This window comes from Chelmon rostratus, chromosome 17 (genome assembly GCF_017976325.1).
Source record: "Chelmon rostratus isolate fCheRos1 chromosome 17, fCheRos1.pri, whole genome shotgun sequence".
NCBI classification, from domain to species: Eukaryota; Metazoa; Chordata; class Actinopteri; order Chaetodontiformes; family Chaetodontidae; genus Chelmon; species Chelmon rostratus.
In genome coordinates, this window is record NC_055674.1 from 1332426 (window position 1) to 1347318 (window position 14893).

The following is a 14893-nucleotide window of genomic DNA, read 5'->3' on the forward strand; positions in this document are numbered from 1 at the left end:
TTGTAATGTCCATCCACATATTCAGTGTTGGGCTTTCTTTTCTTGTGAGGGCTTTTTTGGACGCTACTGACAGAATGTTAAATAAATATTTGTCTCTCTTCAGTTGTCTGTCTGGACTGAGTCCAAAAAAGAAAGTTTTACATTCCAGAGACAATTTCTTGTGTTGCCTTTTGCATTTCTTTCCAAAAAATTTGATAACTGAACAGCTCCAAAACACATGATCATGATTTGCGTTTGTATTTCCACAGTTTGTCTCTATAGCGGGACTTTTGGTGTGGTGTCATGATTCAGGTCAGTAATAAGCATGAATAAGAATGACATACGAGTTTCCAGGTTGTGTTTTTAACTAAGTTTAATTCATTATACAGAACATTCCTCCAATGTCATCCAGACCACACAATCATTGACAAATGATTCAAGAATAAAGTTAAAGTCTGGTGATCTTCTGGTTTTGTTCTTGTCAGCAAATCCCAAGAAAAGTCTGAAACCAGCAGTGAATGCTAACCGCTAACCGCTAACAGTTCAGTGTTTGTGTATCCTGTTGCTCTGACATGTTCCTTCATCACCATGGACACACACGCTGTAGTTTATTCTGACTCAGCCCCCCCCCACACACACACACACACACACTGACTCGTGGGATTTGTTGACAATAACGCTCTGGACCAACAGGAAGTGATGAAACTTAAACTCAAGTCTATGAACTAATATTGATATCATTATTATTACAATATTTAAAGCGGCTGATCACAGAAACTTCAAGTAAAAAATAAACAGGTATTGGACTCGTTGACGGGTGGTTTATGGGACATGTGGTGCATAAAATGAAAATAAAGCAGAGTGAAGCAGGTGACCTTCTCTCTGCGGGAGGTAATGACTCATCACTAACAGTTTTCTGTCGCCCCCTACAGGTGGGCTGGCTCGTCGGCCCGAGGCTCGGCGCTGCTGTCTGCGGCGGCTGAAGCCTGAGCGACGGAGCTCTGAGACGTGCAGCCCAGAGTGGACACGGGCCAGTCCCGACCCGAGCTGCCGGAGGCTGGACACAGAGGAGGAGAGGAGGGGGGTTAGGTGAGACGGACTGAGACGAAGTGCCGAGTATAGCTGCGTATGAATTGCACACACTTGATTAGCTCAGTCAATTATCACCATTTTTATGTGTACCAATCAGAATTACTGTTCATATGTGGATGTCATTCCTTCACAGCTTCATATTTTACTCTGTGTGACCGTCTTGTATCTCACATGATGCGGCTGTGATGAAGAACAGAGTGAGCTGATAACCAGCTTCATGTTGTGAATATGCACCGGTCAGGTATTTTATTTACGTTTAACACACCGCAGCGTCCTGCCGATCAACAGCAGCGGAAGACTTTAGACCATGAGAGGAAACCCAGGGGGGCTTCACACCTTCACCTGTGTGTGTGACTCACCTGAGCGGCTGCACTGGCCACTCTTGGCACTGTGATGGTGATGAAGCGGAGCGGCGTGTCCCGCCTCCGGAGACGCGGCGGGTTTGTTGGACGGGGAGCTCTTGGCTTTATCTTTAGTTTTGCACAGACCTGCAGCCATCGGAGCACACGAACAGTGACGAGGGTTAACGCCCAGCTCGCTGACCCTGCACAGCGTCTCTTACCTTGACATTTCCAGCTCTCAGCCAAAATACATCCAGACATTTGTTGTCATAAATCCTGTTTGACAGCAGAGACAGCTGTGGATTCACAGAAAGCTTCCAGGTTCAAGGCTGAGAGAGCCACCAACACGTGGCCTGAAGCTGCTGACGGCTCATATAAAATCATCACAACAGTCATATACAAACACTGTTAGAGAGAAATAAAGGAGAGCTTTTTAAAAACAGCACCTGCACCGACTGTACAATCTCTCAGCTGTCTCTGCTGGTATGATGTTGTGATTTGAACTAAAGCCGGGCTCACACTACACGAGTTTAACCCCTGATTCACCCTCCTGAACTGCTCAAAGACTCATCCGGGCCGCCCGATCGAACATGTTTAATATCTGGGAGTTAAAATCTGGGTGATAACATCAGTACTTTCTGAGCGGGAACACAGCAGCCAATGAGCTGAGGGCTGATGATCCCTGCAGTGAGTGATGCATCATTATTTTCAAAGCTTGTGTTTGTTGCATGTTTGAGATCAGAGAGAAGAGAATCTGTGAAGCCTCTCCTGCCATGTGTGAGACTCCTGTCGTCTGAGCCCGCCTTCAGTTTTCAGACTTTTCCCTCACAGCAGAGTGTCGTCGTCTCAGAGCTGAATACGTTTACCGTCTTTGGTAGAGATCGTAGGTAGTTTAGATTCTGTATTCCTCATAGCCGATGCATTCAGGCGACCTTTGTAAATATGCCCGTCCAGTCCAACGATATCAACCTCCTCTGACTACACACACACACAAACACACACACACACTCTCTCACACACACACACACAGGGAGAGAGACAGTAACATCTATTTAATGTTTTTTTAGATTAGTCACATCACTGCATGAGTTGAACAGTCTTGAACAACATGCTGGTTATACTGCTGTCATCCTTAAACTCTACTGAACAAACTGTGACGGGTCTCTAGAAATCAAACATCGTCTCTAAACAGCTGCAACCTCAGCACCTGAAACCAGAACCTTTTCCATGATTCCAGGTTTTCCAGGATTTGCAGGCGTCCTGTATGATGTTCAGATGTTGATTTAGCTCTCATCAGCTGTGTTGAAACTCTCTCCAATTGATTTTGTCACCTACTTCTTGCCACACTTTCTTCTTGTGCGTATTTGTTCCGGCTGGATTCAGTTACAAACTCTTTCCATCTTCTTTGAGGAAACCAGCTTCCTCCTCTTCCGTACAGTTTGCCTTTCTTTTTCTTTGTTGTCCATTTTGCAGAAGCAAACTAACATTGTCAACACTGCTGTCCAGCAGCATTAAAGGACAATGATGTGAGTAAAGCGTAACCATGGTAACTGAAGTGCACATGTTACCCCCATGAAAGCCGTAGTCTAAGCGAGGAGGCTGAAGCTCTTAGTGTCTTACGGTAGTTTAGATAAACACCTTTGCTCTGCCTGAATAGTGGAAGTTTAAAAACAAAAGACGGATGAAGTCTTATTTGTCCGACCTGAATCAAACCGTCCACCTCAGTGTGGCCGTGGTGCTTCATGGACTGCGGGCCGGTGCGACGCTGGCCGGCGGAGGTGACGGTGTGACTCCCCCCGCAGCTCCGGGACACGGTCAGGTGACTGTAGTCCGTCAGCTGAGAGATCCGCTCGCTGCTCAGCCACAGAGAAACATGAAGACATGAGGACGGACACTCTGTGAGTCTGCAGCTTCTCTTCTCTGCAATGAGCATCCTCCTCCATCATAATGAAAGCTGTCATTTAAACCACAGCCAGCTGGGTCTGTTTTACTGTGATTTAGTTATAACACAGACAAGTAAAGTACTTTAAGGTCGCTCTGAATGTCATTAAGCTGCTTTTACAGTAAGAAACAAATGCATGAAGCTCACTACACATCACATCAGTTCACCTGTAAGATGACTTTTTCTTACTTTTTTCTTACTTTTTCCTTCACAAACTGCTGTTACTGTGACAACCATCAGTTTCTAAAATCCTTTTCTACTGCAGCTGTCACAAACTGTAAACTGTGCAGTTAAATTACAGGAGGATCAGTGAGCTCACAGAGAAACAGTCTGCAGTTGGTGCTGTAATAATAATAATTATTATTTCTGGGGTGGGGGGTGACGTACTGTATGAGCTCCAGATGGGATTAAAATCAGTGATCAGCGCAGGTCATACTGACATCGCCCCACTTCCCCAAGAGACATAAATCCTGTCCAAATGGGGCTTAAACATCAAAGTGAGTGAAAGTTGCCAACTGGTCCTGGATCAGGTTTGGAGGCTGAGACTCTTAAAGGTTCACCTGTATGACGTTATGTCACGGTGCTCTTTGTTTGGACTGTCAGTGGACCTCTTTAAGCTTTGAGACTCTGGTGCCACCTGCTGGTGAACAGAGGGAACAGCAGATGAAGTGAGAAGATGAACTGCAGGTGTCTCTGCTCGTCTCACCTCCTGTAGTGCTGTCGAAACTGCTCCAGAGAGTAAACAGTGAACGGCCTGATGGACCTGTGTGCAGGGAATCCAGAGCTGGAAGGCAGCTTCACCAAATGCCTTTTATTTCCCAAAGAGAAGACACAAACATACAAGAGTAGACGAGCTTAGAGAGAGGCTGTGTGATGTGTCATTATATTTTGTAATTTTATGAATTAAATGCAACACACTGGGAACATAAATAGCAAATTCTCTGGATATATACGGAGTGTGTTAATCTAGAAATATAAATCACGATCATCTGGGAATAAATGGTCGCTGCTGTTCGTATTGACTCACGGTGCAGAGGTGTACTTCACAACAGGTCGGTCACAGGAGAGGCAGTGAAATCTGTCCACGAGCTGTCTGCAAATAATCACAGAGAAACGTCACTTCTCCTCACAGCTGACGTGACACAGTTCTTCATGAGAATGGCAGCGCTGACTGCTTACAAGACGGTACAACAGCACTCAGATCTGACAAACACTATCATTACACCGTGATGCAGCGATTCAATAAAAATAACACCTGAGTCACGTCACAGGAGCTGGATTCAGGCAGGCAGCCTCTGCAGGAATATTTCGTTTCAAGTTCTACTTAAATCCATGAATTCATCCTTTAGAAGCCGTCAGTATCAGCTGCTCGAATCAAATTTATCTTCATCATAACATAATGTTGAGCACGTGGAGATTTCATTACACTAAAGAACAGGACAAAGTGGCACGCTAAACGCTAACGTTAGCTAATGTACTGCCTTTTAAGGGTAAAGAGTCTGTCTGATAGTGATTGGATCTGATTGGACGGCGCAACAGATGTTTTCTATGCATCCTTTAAGACTTTATTAGACATTTGTAAGTTTTTATGGTGGAACCTAAGTTATAAATTACTAGTTTGAAACTAGTAACTAATACTAATAACGCAGGATTTAACACACACACTAATGGATGGATTGATGATACAATCCAAAACTCTTCAGACTGATCCCATGTTCACTGCTCAGGCTGCAGAGTGAGTGAGCTGTTAACACGTACTTCCTCAGAGCAGCAGCGTCCTCGTGCTCTGGAGCCGCCTGAGCCTGCAGCTTCTCGTGGATGTTCTTCCAGCGACCTTCCAGCTGCTTCTTCACAGAGTCTAACTCCATCCTGTTCGACTGCGGCGAGATCACGGGTCAGACGTCACGTCACGGATTGTCACGGTTCGCTCACATCTATCGCTGGGACGATGCTTTACCTTACACTCCATCTCGGCGGAGAGCTTGTCGACGACTTGGTGCCAGTCCCGCTCCTGGCCGCTCACCCTGTTCAGCAGCTCGTGGAACATGGCGCTGAGCTGCTCCGTCACGGAGTCGAACTGCAGACGGCTCACTTTGCTCTCCAGAGCACATTTATCTGCTTTCTTCAGACGTGGAGAGACAACAAGTTCAGGATGTAAAGACACAAGCTGACAGTCACACCACTCATGGAACGGTAATATCTCTGACAGTCAGAGCCGCTGAGGAGGCTGAACAATACAACTGCTTAAATAACCAGTTCTATCATTTCTAACCAGGTGATGTTACAGGACACTGGTGGACAAACAGTGACCTCACCTTTTATTTGATTTTTCACAATTTTACTGTAGAAAAAAATGTAAATACAGGGTTTGGACATGACTTTCTAACGTCGAACACTGCCTGGACATGAAGAGACGCAAACCACAGCTACTGACAGCAGGTTGAACTTATCAGATAACACAAGTTGTACATTTTATCAGCTCTGTTTAACTGAGACAATCATCCAAATGAATTCAACCTGTTTTAACTCCAAGACTTTTTAATCCTCTTTGCAGGCCACTGTTTATCATCATCTGTGTTCTCACAGTGCATCACAGAGCATTGAGCTTTTCACACAGTCAGTATGAACATCAGCTGCTGTGACAGCTTACACAGCAGAGACACCTGAATCTACTTTATTCTTTCATAAATTCAAAGAAATAATGAAACAAAGCACACTGCAGACACACAGGCCTGTGTTTCCACTCACCTGTGAAACTAATATTATGATGCTAACAATAAGCCCCCCTCCCATTAACCGATGAGTCGCGGCCCCTGCAGCTGATATGAACTTGTGTATTTGGCACATATCTGTACAGACCTGTCTGACTCTGCAGTGTTCAGCCTTTCATAGGTTCAAATGAAGCCACTCACAATTTCACTCTCAACCATCTGCTTGTCCGCCTTCTTCTCCTCCAGCTCCTCCGTCGTTTTGTACAGTTCCTGTGGAAACGAGGGTTCAACAGTCATTTAAGCAACAATTAACAGCAGTCACAAAAACAATTCTGGCATTCTAGTCATGTTTTCTTGTTCTTCACCGCCTAATTTGACTCTTCAGGACTCAAACATGTAGACATGGCTTCATTTTAACAAGACAAAAGATCAAAAGTTTGTCCATATTGTTACAACAAACACCTTTTTTCTGGACTCCATCACACACACATCGATATGCTGGACTCCATCACACACACATCAAAATGCTGGACTCCATCACACACACATCGATATGCTGGACTCCATCACACACACATCAAAATGCTGGACTCCATCACACACACATCGATATGCTGGACCCAAGTGTGGACAAACCGACTATTGCACACTGTTATTTTGCACAACTGCACTACTGTGCACATATTTAACTGCTTGAATGTTTAGTTCAGATGTTTATCCTGTATAGCTTAGATCTTCATCGTGATAACAGTGTGTGATGATGGATTATCTCTACAGGTATTCTTACCCTGTCAAGCAAATTAGTTATTACATTTTGAAAAGGTACTGCATCATTTGGCAGTAACAAAGAGAGAGACAAAGAAGACAGAGCAACATGAAGCCTGCTGTTTACCTCTATGCAGCTCTGCTTCTGTCTGTTGTCCTCGTGCAGACACCTGGTGGCTTCCTGCAGTTTTTCACCCTCTGCTTGAAGCTGCAGGATCGCCTTCTGTACATCGTTCACCAGCTCCACGTTCTGAGGTGTGCACACACACGCACGCACACACACACGCACACACACGTTTCCATAACTTCAGGGGATGATGCATCGACTTACATTCATTTCCTGGACCACAACCATACCCACTAGTATGGGGTATGGTAGAACTAGACGCTCACCTGCATTTCAGGGAGCGTCTAGTTGTAAAACACTATCTGCCATTTCTTACCTGAACAGTAACGACCAAACCTCCAGGTCACACAAACAGAAAATGTCTCGCAGCCATGTGGACTCATGACCCACACGTGACTTCAAAGACTCTCGAGGTGTGACCGATGATACAGAGGTTAAACCCCTGGGACTCCTCCTGGGGAGTCCCCAGTGCCCATCAGGCATTTAACCTTCTCAGTTTACAGGTGTGCTGATGGTTCAGCCTTGGTGATATGTATTATTAGAAATCAATTTCCACCCTCCAAACATCCGGATGTGTCAATGCACCTTCTGAATTTTATTCCTTTTGACTTGCTGGTAAAACTGATTCTACACCCCTTAGTTAAAGCTGCCATCAGCTAAACTTATAAACTTAAACTGAATTTCTCCTGTTCTCAAATGTGAAGGCATCTTCCCATGTGTTGAATAAAAAAGACGATATCCCTGTTTCCTTTTTAAAAACTGTCCATCGTGAGTTTGTCATTGGGGATCAGAGCTGAATCAGTGGAAGACTCTCTGAGAAATCACACAACGTGTTTCTCTTCCTTTCCCTCCCACAGTCCAAACACACACGGGTTAGGTGATCTGGTGGGGTGATCATTCTGATAGGCTGCTGATCTGTCCAGGATAGATCCCACTTCTCACCCACTGCATGCTGGAACAGGCTCTGGCCTCCCAGTCTGAACAGGATGAACAGGCAGTGTCTTTGCATGACACCAGTGAAACGTGTCAAGTGTGGGCAACAATAACAGAGCAGACAGTACTCGCCTACAGTCCAGAGTCAATGTAGTGGTTTTATTAGACAGTAAACTGGCTGAATCAGCTCTGAATCAGCACACATCTGCCTCCGGCTAACCAGACTGTCCCCTGGTACTGAGTTAGCTCACCTCTCTGTGCTTCAGTGGCCCTGTTCTGCTGTTAAAATAACTAACATGAAAGTCAGACTTCACTGCAGCTGCAGTGGCTGTTACTGAGGAGTCTCGGTGCTGTTCAGTTTAAGAATGCAGAATACCCGCTGGATCGTATTTTGATTTATTCTTCTCACCAACCTTTTCCCAGTCACTCATCAGGCCGTCTATCAGAGCTCTGTGCTGGCTCAGTTGATCCATCAGGTTATTCGACAAATCCTGCGAACCTAAATGTACAATATGGCATCAAAACATTAGATTCAGGTTTAATCTGCTGAAATCTGCAATCTGTAGCTGTTAAAAGAATAAGTAACACATCTGAAAGCAATAGGAAAATGCCCTTATTTGCTTTCTTGCAGTTGCAAGGATCATGATACATGCACTGTGTACATGAAGCTACAGTAGGCAGACTGTTAGCTTAGCTTAGCACAAACACCGGAAATGGGAGGAAACAGCTAGCCTGGCTCTGTCTAAAGGTAAAAAAACCTTGATTTAACTCTTCTTGGATAACCCTGACCTGGATGACTGACAATCCTCACAGATGTAGAGCATTAATATTTGGCCTCTCGGCTCTGGCCGTGTTGGGGAGCAACACTTCAAACCGGTGACAGGAGCACAGGTAAAACAGAACATACAGGTAAAATAAGCTAACTTTGGCTCAAAATGTCAGAAGCTGACTGTCGACATAACTAAAGGGGCTCAATCAGGTGACGCACCCTTACCTTTGTTAGCGATGAGCTCTCTGAGCTGCGTCAGCTGTGACTGCTCCACCTTTCCTTCTTCCAGCACCACAACACGAGCTTCCAGCTTGTTGAAGGTCTCCTTCACTTTGCCGATGCTCCTCAGGGCCTCCATCGCCTCCGGGTGGCGCTCTGAGCTGCTGGTCTTTCGAGACAGGGACCCTGACGGGACTGAAGGAGCCTCTGTGGGTGTGTGGGTGTCCGTCGCTTCCCCGAGAGTGGAAATCTGTGCAGAAATGGATGGAGAACTAGGGGTCGCTGGCCTCCCAGCGTCCTGGACCAGGTGCGGGGGGGAGGGCGTGCTGGCATGAGAAGGTGCAGTGTTTACAGCAGTGAAGCTGCTGTTGAGAGGTGTGTATGTGGGCTCGACACTTGTGGAAACCCCTGAAAGCTCCTGTGAAGACGCAGAGACAGGCTTCAGGTTTCTGGGTTATTTTAGTTTACTGCTGATTTGATAGACTCTGATGCAGGTCGGTGTGTTTGTTAGTCAGATCTCACCTTCTGACGGCCTTCTCTGTCACCGAGCAGAGCTGACTGCACGGCGTCCCAGGTCACGCACTGACTCAGCTCCTCTGGGTCTGGATACTTGTGAACGGCGTCCCTCAGAGATCTCTGTCACAGCGAGAGTTCAACATTAATCTTGTTTTCAGCTACATGCAGTTTAAACAGTAAAAAAGCAAAAACACTGATTGATATTAAGCTGCAGCGTTGAGAAGATTTTCACCACAGTTTCCTCCAGGACGTCCACACGGTGGCAGCACTTCTCCACAGCGACGGCCGTCTCTGCATGAGCACCGAGCGTCTGGACGCAGAGAGGGAACGCGTTACTGCAGGACTGGAACTTCCACTTTATATTACTGGTAGTGTCCTCTGACTCCTGCTCGTCTCAGTCAAATCCAGCTGTTACCGTGTGCTCAGAGCAATAAGCTTAACGTTTAGGAGTAGCGACGAGGTCTTTACGGTCTTTGTCCCGGGTCCCACCTCACACGCTATGAGTGCAGGCCAATACCAGCCCTCTGATTGGTGGAGGCTATACCTGCACCTGAGAGAAGACTGATTGCTGCATGTTTTTTGTGTAAAATAAATAGCTTAATCTATCCATTATCTATACACCGCTGAATCCTTTGCAGGGTCACGGGGGGCTGGAGCCTATCCCAGCCGTCTCTTGGCCACGGCAGGGGACACCCTGGGCAGGTCGCCAGCCTACCACAGGGCTACACATATAGACAGACAACCATGCATACCACTCATTCACACCTACGGACAATTTAGAATTAACCTCAGCATGTTTTTGGACTGTGGGAGGAAGCCGGAGAACCCGGTGAAAACCCACGCTGCACAGGGAGAACATGCAAACTCCACACAGAAAGACCCCAGGTGTCCTTACCGGGACCTTCTAGCTGTGAGGCGACGCTGCTAACCACCGAGCCACCGTGCAGCCCTAAATAGCTTAATCTATAGTTTTAATTAACATCCATATTCTCCTTAAAATATGCTACAATTGAACATAAATCAAATATTAAATATGAGATAAGGCCCTAAAGGGGACTGCTCTTTTTAGTGAGGATGCACATAGAATATTTATTAAAATATGAGGTCTCTACCAAAGGAAAGTAAGTGTGGACACTAACATGTCACAGTAGATTCATCACCGTCAGAATACTTTGAGTATCATATCACAGCTGGTTGCAGCGCGGTGCTGAGAGGACTCATTCTTCAGTAATCATCTCACCTCCTGCTGGTGGCGGAGCTCTTTTAGCTCTTTTATCTCTTCCTTCAGGTCGTCTTTCTGGTTGTGGAGCTCCTGTATGAGCGTCATGGCCTACAATGACAACAGACAGACACTTAAAAAATCAATCACTGGCCGCACAGTTTAAATGATTTCTGCCGTCAGCTTGTAGAATATAAAAGCCTTCATGGCTCCAACGGCTCAGTCTGAGCTCCCTGAAGGATCTGAGGTTCTTCAGCGTCTCAAATAAAAAAAGGTCTCAGGGATCTGACTCCTAGGACCATCTGACCTTTGGCCTCAATGTAGTGACAGAGCTTCAACAGAGGCTGACAAACAGGGTGAAACACAGATGAGACAAATCAAGCTGTTACACCTGTTTCACATGCGCTGTCTCAGGCTGATAATCCGTCTTTAGCCAGTGTTTAAACTTCCTGTGAGACTGTCACAGTTTGTTGGCAGAGTCAACGGTTACACCGACTTCGTTCTTTGTAAGTCAGGAACGTGTGTGTGTGTGTGTGTGTGTGTGTCACCAACTAAAACAAAGGAAATTCCTGAGCTGCATGTGAGGTGGTGTTTAACTTGTGTCGAATGTGTCCGGACATGAAATGATGCATAGCGACCCCACAGAGCTTCACAGTCTCCCCCAGCAGTCTGAATGACTAACAGCTTGTTAATCAGCACACACACACACACACACACACACACACACACACACACACACACACACACACACACACACACACACTACGTGGCTCATACATCCTGTCACCGCCTGGGACTTTCTCTGTTATTGGATATTTCTACTTAGTAACAGCTACTGCTACATGCCAGATATAACCTGAATCACTAACACTTTTCCACATGGTTGTATTATTTTACATTAATTGAGTAAAAACCATCTGCATCTCTGTCAGGTCATGAACTTTGAGGCATCATCATCTTTCCAGGAGTCTTGAATCTCGCTGCACACTTAAGTCTTTGTGTGTGATAAAGATTAATAATCAGAATTAGAGCAAAAATTAGACTTTCAGAAATTCAGAGACAGAAAAAGATAAAGGAAATGTGAGCGATGCCTGAGTGGACGAGGCTTTTATTTATAATCCTAAAATATGAACAGCAAAGAAAGTAAAGAGTAAACAGTTGATCGGCCAATTATTTTCTCGATTAATAGATTCATCTTTTATCTCTAGCAATTGGAATAATTTAAAAATGATTACACAACTGGCATGGGGGGTTAAAACTGCACAGGGCATTGTGGGCTATGAGCCACTGCACACCGCACTTTTACACCTCCACCTTCTGTGTACTTTATTTCATTTTATAATCTTTCTTATCTTCTTATTATCTTGTTTCTAACATGGGGGTTGCAATGCAAATTTCATTGACATGTCATGCTCAATGACAATAAAGAAATCTTGAATCTTGGAATTATTGAAAAATGATTAGAAAACAATAAACTAAACTAGAATTAGAAAATACTGAAACTGTTCAAAACAACCCTCTCCTGAATGCAGCCCAAAAAACAAATCATTTGTTCTTTGGCCCGACTTTCAGCCAAATTCTGTTTCCATGTTTTTAAGATATTCTGCTTGGTAACAAACAGACAGACAGACAGACAGACAGACAGACAGACAGACAGACAGGGTCCTGTCTGCCCCTCCTGGGTGGGAGTCATAAGGCCTCAGGCTTCATCTCAGTTACTCTTTAAGCCGTTCCCTCATTTCAAACAGTCAGCCATTAACTGGAGCTGAATTTGAGCAGCAAACGTCACTTGGAGTCGGGGGGTGAGGGTGGGGCTCCACAGCCAAACAGACGTTATATGAAAAACAGTTCCTCTGACAGGTTAATAGGTGGACCATGGCATACGGCCTGAACCCCCCGGCATGAGGCACAGACTGTAGTTAAGTTTCAGACGGAGGCTTAACTGTGTTCTGATAGATCAGGGGGGCCTTCAGAGAGAAGACACGGGCTGACGAGGGCACACCGGGTCACCCCATCATGGTTAAGTCGGCAGCTACGCCAGCTGACCCCAGTGCTGCCCACAGAGGACATGAATCATTCAGACGGGCTTCTGAAAGACACAGCATCACCTGCACCTGCCCGATGTCCTGCTTTTCACCTGAGGGCCATTCATTCCCTGACAGCCAGAGTCATCTCTGCAGGGGACTAATTACCCCCTATCACACAGAGGGAGGCGGGGGGGCCGAAAGGGGATGAGATCAGGAGCATGATGGAAAAGATGATGAAGAGACTGGACAATGTTACAAAAAAACCCTGCACCTTTAGCACATCCTGCTCCGATCAAACTGTGCAATTAAATCTATTTTGTCCATTTAAGATAAAATCTAACTGTTTAATCTTCACCTCTTTCTCGCCCTGTTTTGGAAGCAGCGTGACAGAAACCTGAACACAGAGACATGCAGAGGTCATTTGAGATGTCAGGGTGGCGCCCATCTCCCATTGTCCTCCGCTCTGTCAGCAGCGGCTTAATACTACGCTGAAATATTCACCGCAGCCCGCCAGAGAGTGTCCTGCTGACACGACTCACAGGACTCCTTCAGTCCTGTGCTTTAAAGAAAATGTCTTTTAACCAAACGACCAAGGTGAATCATAAATCAGCACTAAATCACACAGAAAATTGCTGCTGTCCTGCTCTGTCTGACTTTTTGATGCATGTTGTACGCCTGGTGGCTCTCTGATCAGTGACGCCAGGCAGGTGTTTTCATCATCTCACAACAGGAAACACCTGTTGTGACATCACTGCATGGGGTGTGGTCACAAACCTTATGTGTGTTAACGAGGATGATCAATATGTCTCAACATGCTGAGTAACTGCATCCTAACAGATGTGTGGACCTGCAGCGACTAGTCAATTCATCAGTTAGTCCATCGACAGAAAATTAGTCAGCTACTATTTTAATAACTGATAAAAAAAAATGCTAAATGTTTGACAATTGCAGCTTGTTAAATGGTGAAACAGCTGCTTTTCCTTTTCTCATTACATTATATTATTTGTAAATGAGTATCTCAGCACTTGTTGGTCATCTGAGGGACATTTTTCACTGTTTAATTTAAAGAAAAAGTATCATAATTTGTAAAAAAAAAATGCCCCCTGTGAGTGTTAATATGTCAGTGTTATTATAGATAACATTACTGGATTACTATTACTGCTATAACTGTGCTGGCTGGTCAAGGTGGAGCTGATTTTAATTATTTTACATAATGTTGGGTAATTCATAATAATTTGTCCTGTAACTAAAGCTGTCAGATAAATGTATTGTGGTAAAAAGTAAACATATTTCCCTCAGAGTAATCAGAGTAATTGTACTTAGTTACATCCCACCACTAAATATAATATTGATAATATATCTGATCAGATATTTTATAAAAGCTTGTTTTTCAGCTGTCAGCCGTTTGATTTGGAGAGATAAAAGTCCAGTTTCTAATTTAAAACAAATTCATAGTGTACTCTACTTCAGTAAATATTCTACATAAATCTGTTTTAGAATAAAACTTGTTATCTGAATTATATTAATGATAACTGATTGAAAGAGTGTGTGCTCTAACTTTGGACACGTCGTCCTCGCAGGTCTGGATGCGGGACCGGATCTTCCAGTGGTCGTCCGCCGCGGGGCCGGAGGAGGGGGTCGGGGATGAAGAGGCTATCCGCTCCCGCAGCTCGGTGCCCGGTTGAGCCGCGTGCTCCGCCGTGTCCCCCTGACCCGTGTACCCGTCCTCCTCTGCGTGCTGGTCCCGTTTGGGAGCGGTGACACCCGCCGCAGCATCAAGGGGTCCGCCGCCGGGAGGAGTGTCCCTCCAGCGGGTCTTCATCTCCCGGATATCCAGCTGCCTCAGGACGGCATGGAGCAGGGCGTGAAGGGCGCTGAAGTTGACGGCTCCCTGCTGAGGTGTCCCGATGGACAAGTTCAACAAATCATACAAACTGATGGTCTCCTCCGACATGTTTGTTTGAGAGCGGGAACACAGCCGGTGAGCAGTAAAGTTAAGCTAACGTTAGCTAGCTTATCAAACTTAAAATCTCACCGCCGTGTCCATATTTTAGCGAACAAATTCTGCTTGTGACTGCCCTGTCTTGGTTAACAGCGAAAATAAACTTTATAAAAGAGTTTTAAAAACTTTATATTGAGCTTGGTCTTTCTCTAACGTCAGTAATCGTGTCCAGCATCCCTCCGGCAACGGTAATCTCAGGTTTAATGTCCGAGAAAATACCTGCATCACTTCAGACGGATCTACCGGAAAAC

At 45.3% G+C, this 14893-nt stretch overlaps 2 protein-coding genes across 2 annotated transcripts; both read right to left on the minus strand.

The window, feature by feature from the left end:
• Positions 1–443: 443 nt before the first annotated feature.
• Positions 444–5226, minus strand: LOC121621458 (glutamine-rich protein 2-like). The gene is made up of 7 exons (XM_041957932.1): positions 5113–5226; positions 4382–4447; positions 4061–4162; positions 3115–3265; positions 2279–2390; positions 1431–1559; positions 444–1036 (listed from the first exon to the last, which is right to left on the minus strand). Exons 1-7 carry the CDS (start codon positions 5220–5222, stop codon positions 906–908), a joined length of 801 nt encoding a protein of 266 aa, XP_041813866.1. The 5' UTR covers positions 5223–5226; the 3' UTR covers positions 444–905.
• A 16-nt stretch (positions 5227–5242) lies between these two features.
• On the minus strand, positions 5243–14657 carry LOC121620367. Its single transcript, XM_041956397.1, has 9 exons — positions 14199–14657; positions 10635–10724; positions 9627–9704; positions 9401–9514; positions 8885–9296; positions 8304–8389; positions 6958–7080; positions 6267–6335; positions 5243–5476 (listed from the first exon to the last, which is right to left on the minus strand). The coding sequence occupies exons 1-9, from the start codon at positions 14592–14594 to the stop codon at positions 5243–5245; spliced, it is 1602 nt and encodes a 533-aa protein (XP_041812331.1). The 5' UTR covers positions 14595–14657.
• Positions 14658–14893: the final 236 nt, after the last annotated feature.

What these genes read in the sequence shown, in the direction of transcription:
- LOC121621458 (XM_041957932.1), bottom strand. Translation starts at nt 5,222, where the DNA reads ATGGAGTTAGACTCTGTGAAGAAGCAGCTGGAAGGTCGCTGGAAGAAC. An exon ending in GTGAAGTACACCTCTGCACC is followed by an intron (nt 4,163 to 4,381) that starts GTGAGTCAATAC and finishes GGGAAATAAAAG; the next exon opens with GCATTTGGTGAAGCTGCCTT. An exon ending in AGGTGGACGGTTTGATTCAG is followed by an intron (nt 2,391 to 3,114) that starts GTCGGACAAATA and finishes GTGTGTGTGTAG; the next exon opens with TCAGAGGAGGTTGATATCGT.
- LOC121620367 (XM_041956397.1), bottom strand. Translation starts at nt 14,594, where the DNA reads ATGTCGGAGGAGACCATCAGTTTGTATGATTTGTTGAACTTGTCCATC. An exon ending in GCGAGGACGACGTGTCCAAA is followed by an intron (nt 10,725 to 14,198) that starts GTTAGAGCACAC and finishes TTGTCATTGTAG; the next exon opens with GCCATGACGCTCATACAGGA. An exon ending in AGAGCTCATCGCTAACAAAG is followed by an intron (nt 8,390 to 8,884) that starts GTAAGGGTGCGT and finishes TTGTACATTTAG; the next exon opens with GTTCGCAGGATTTGTCGAAT.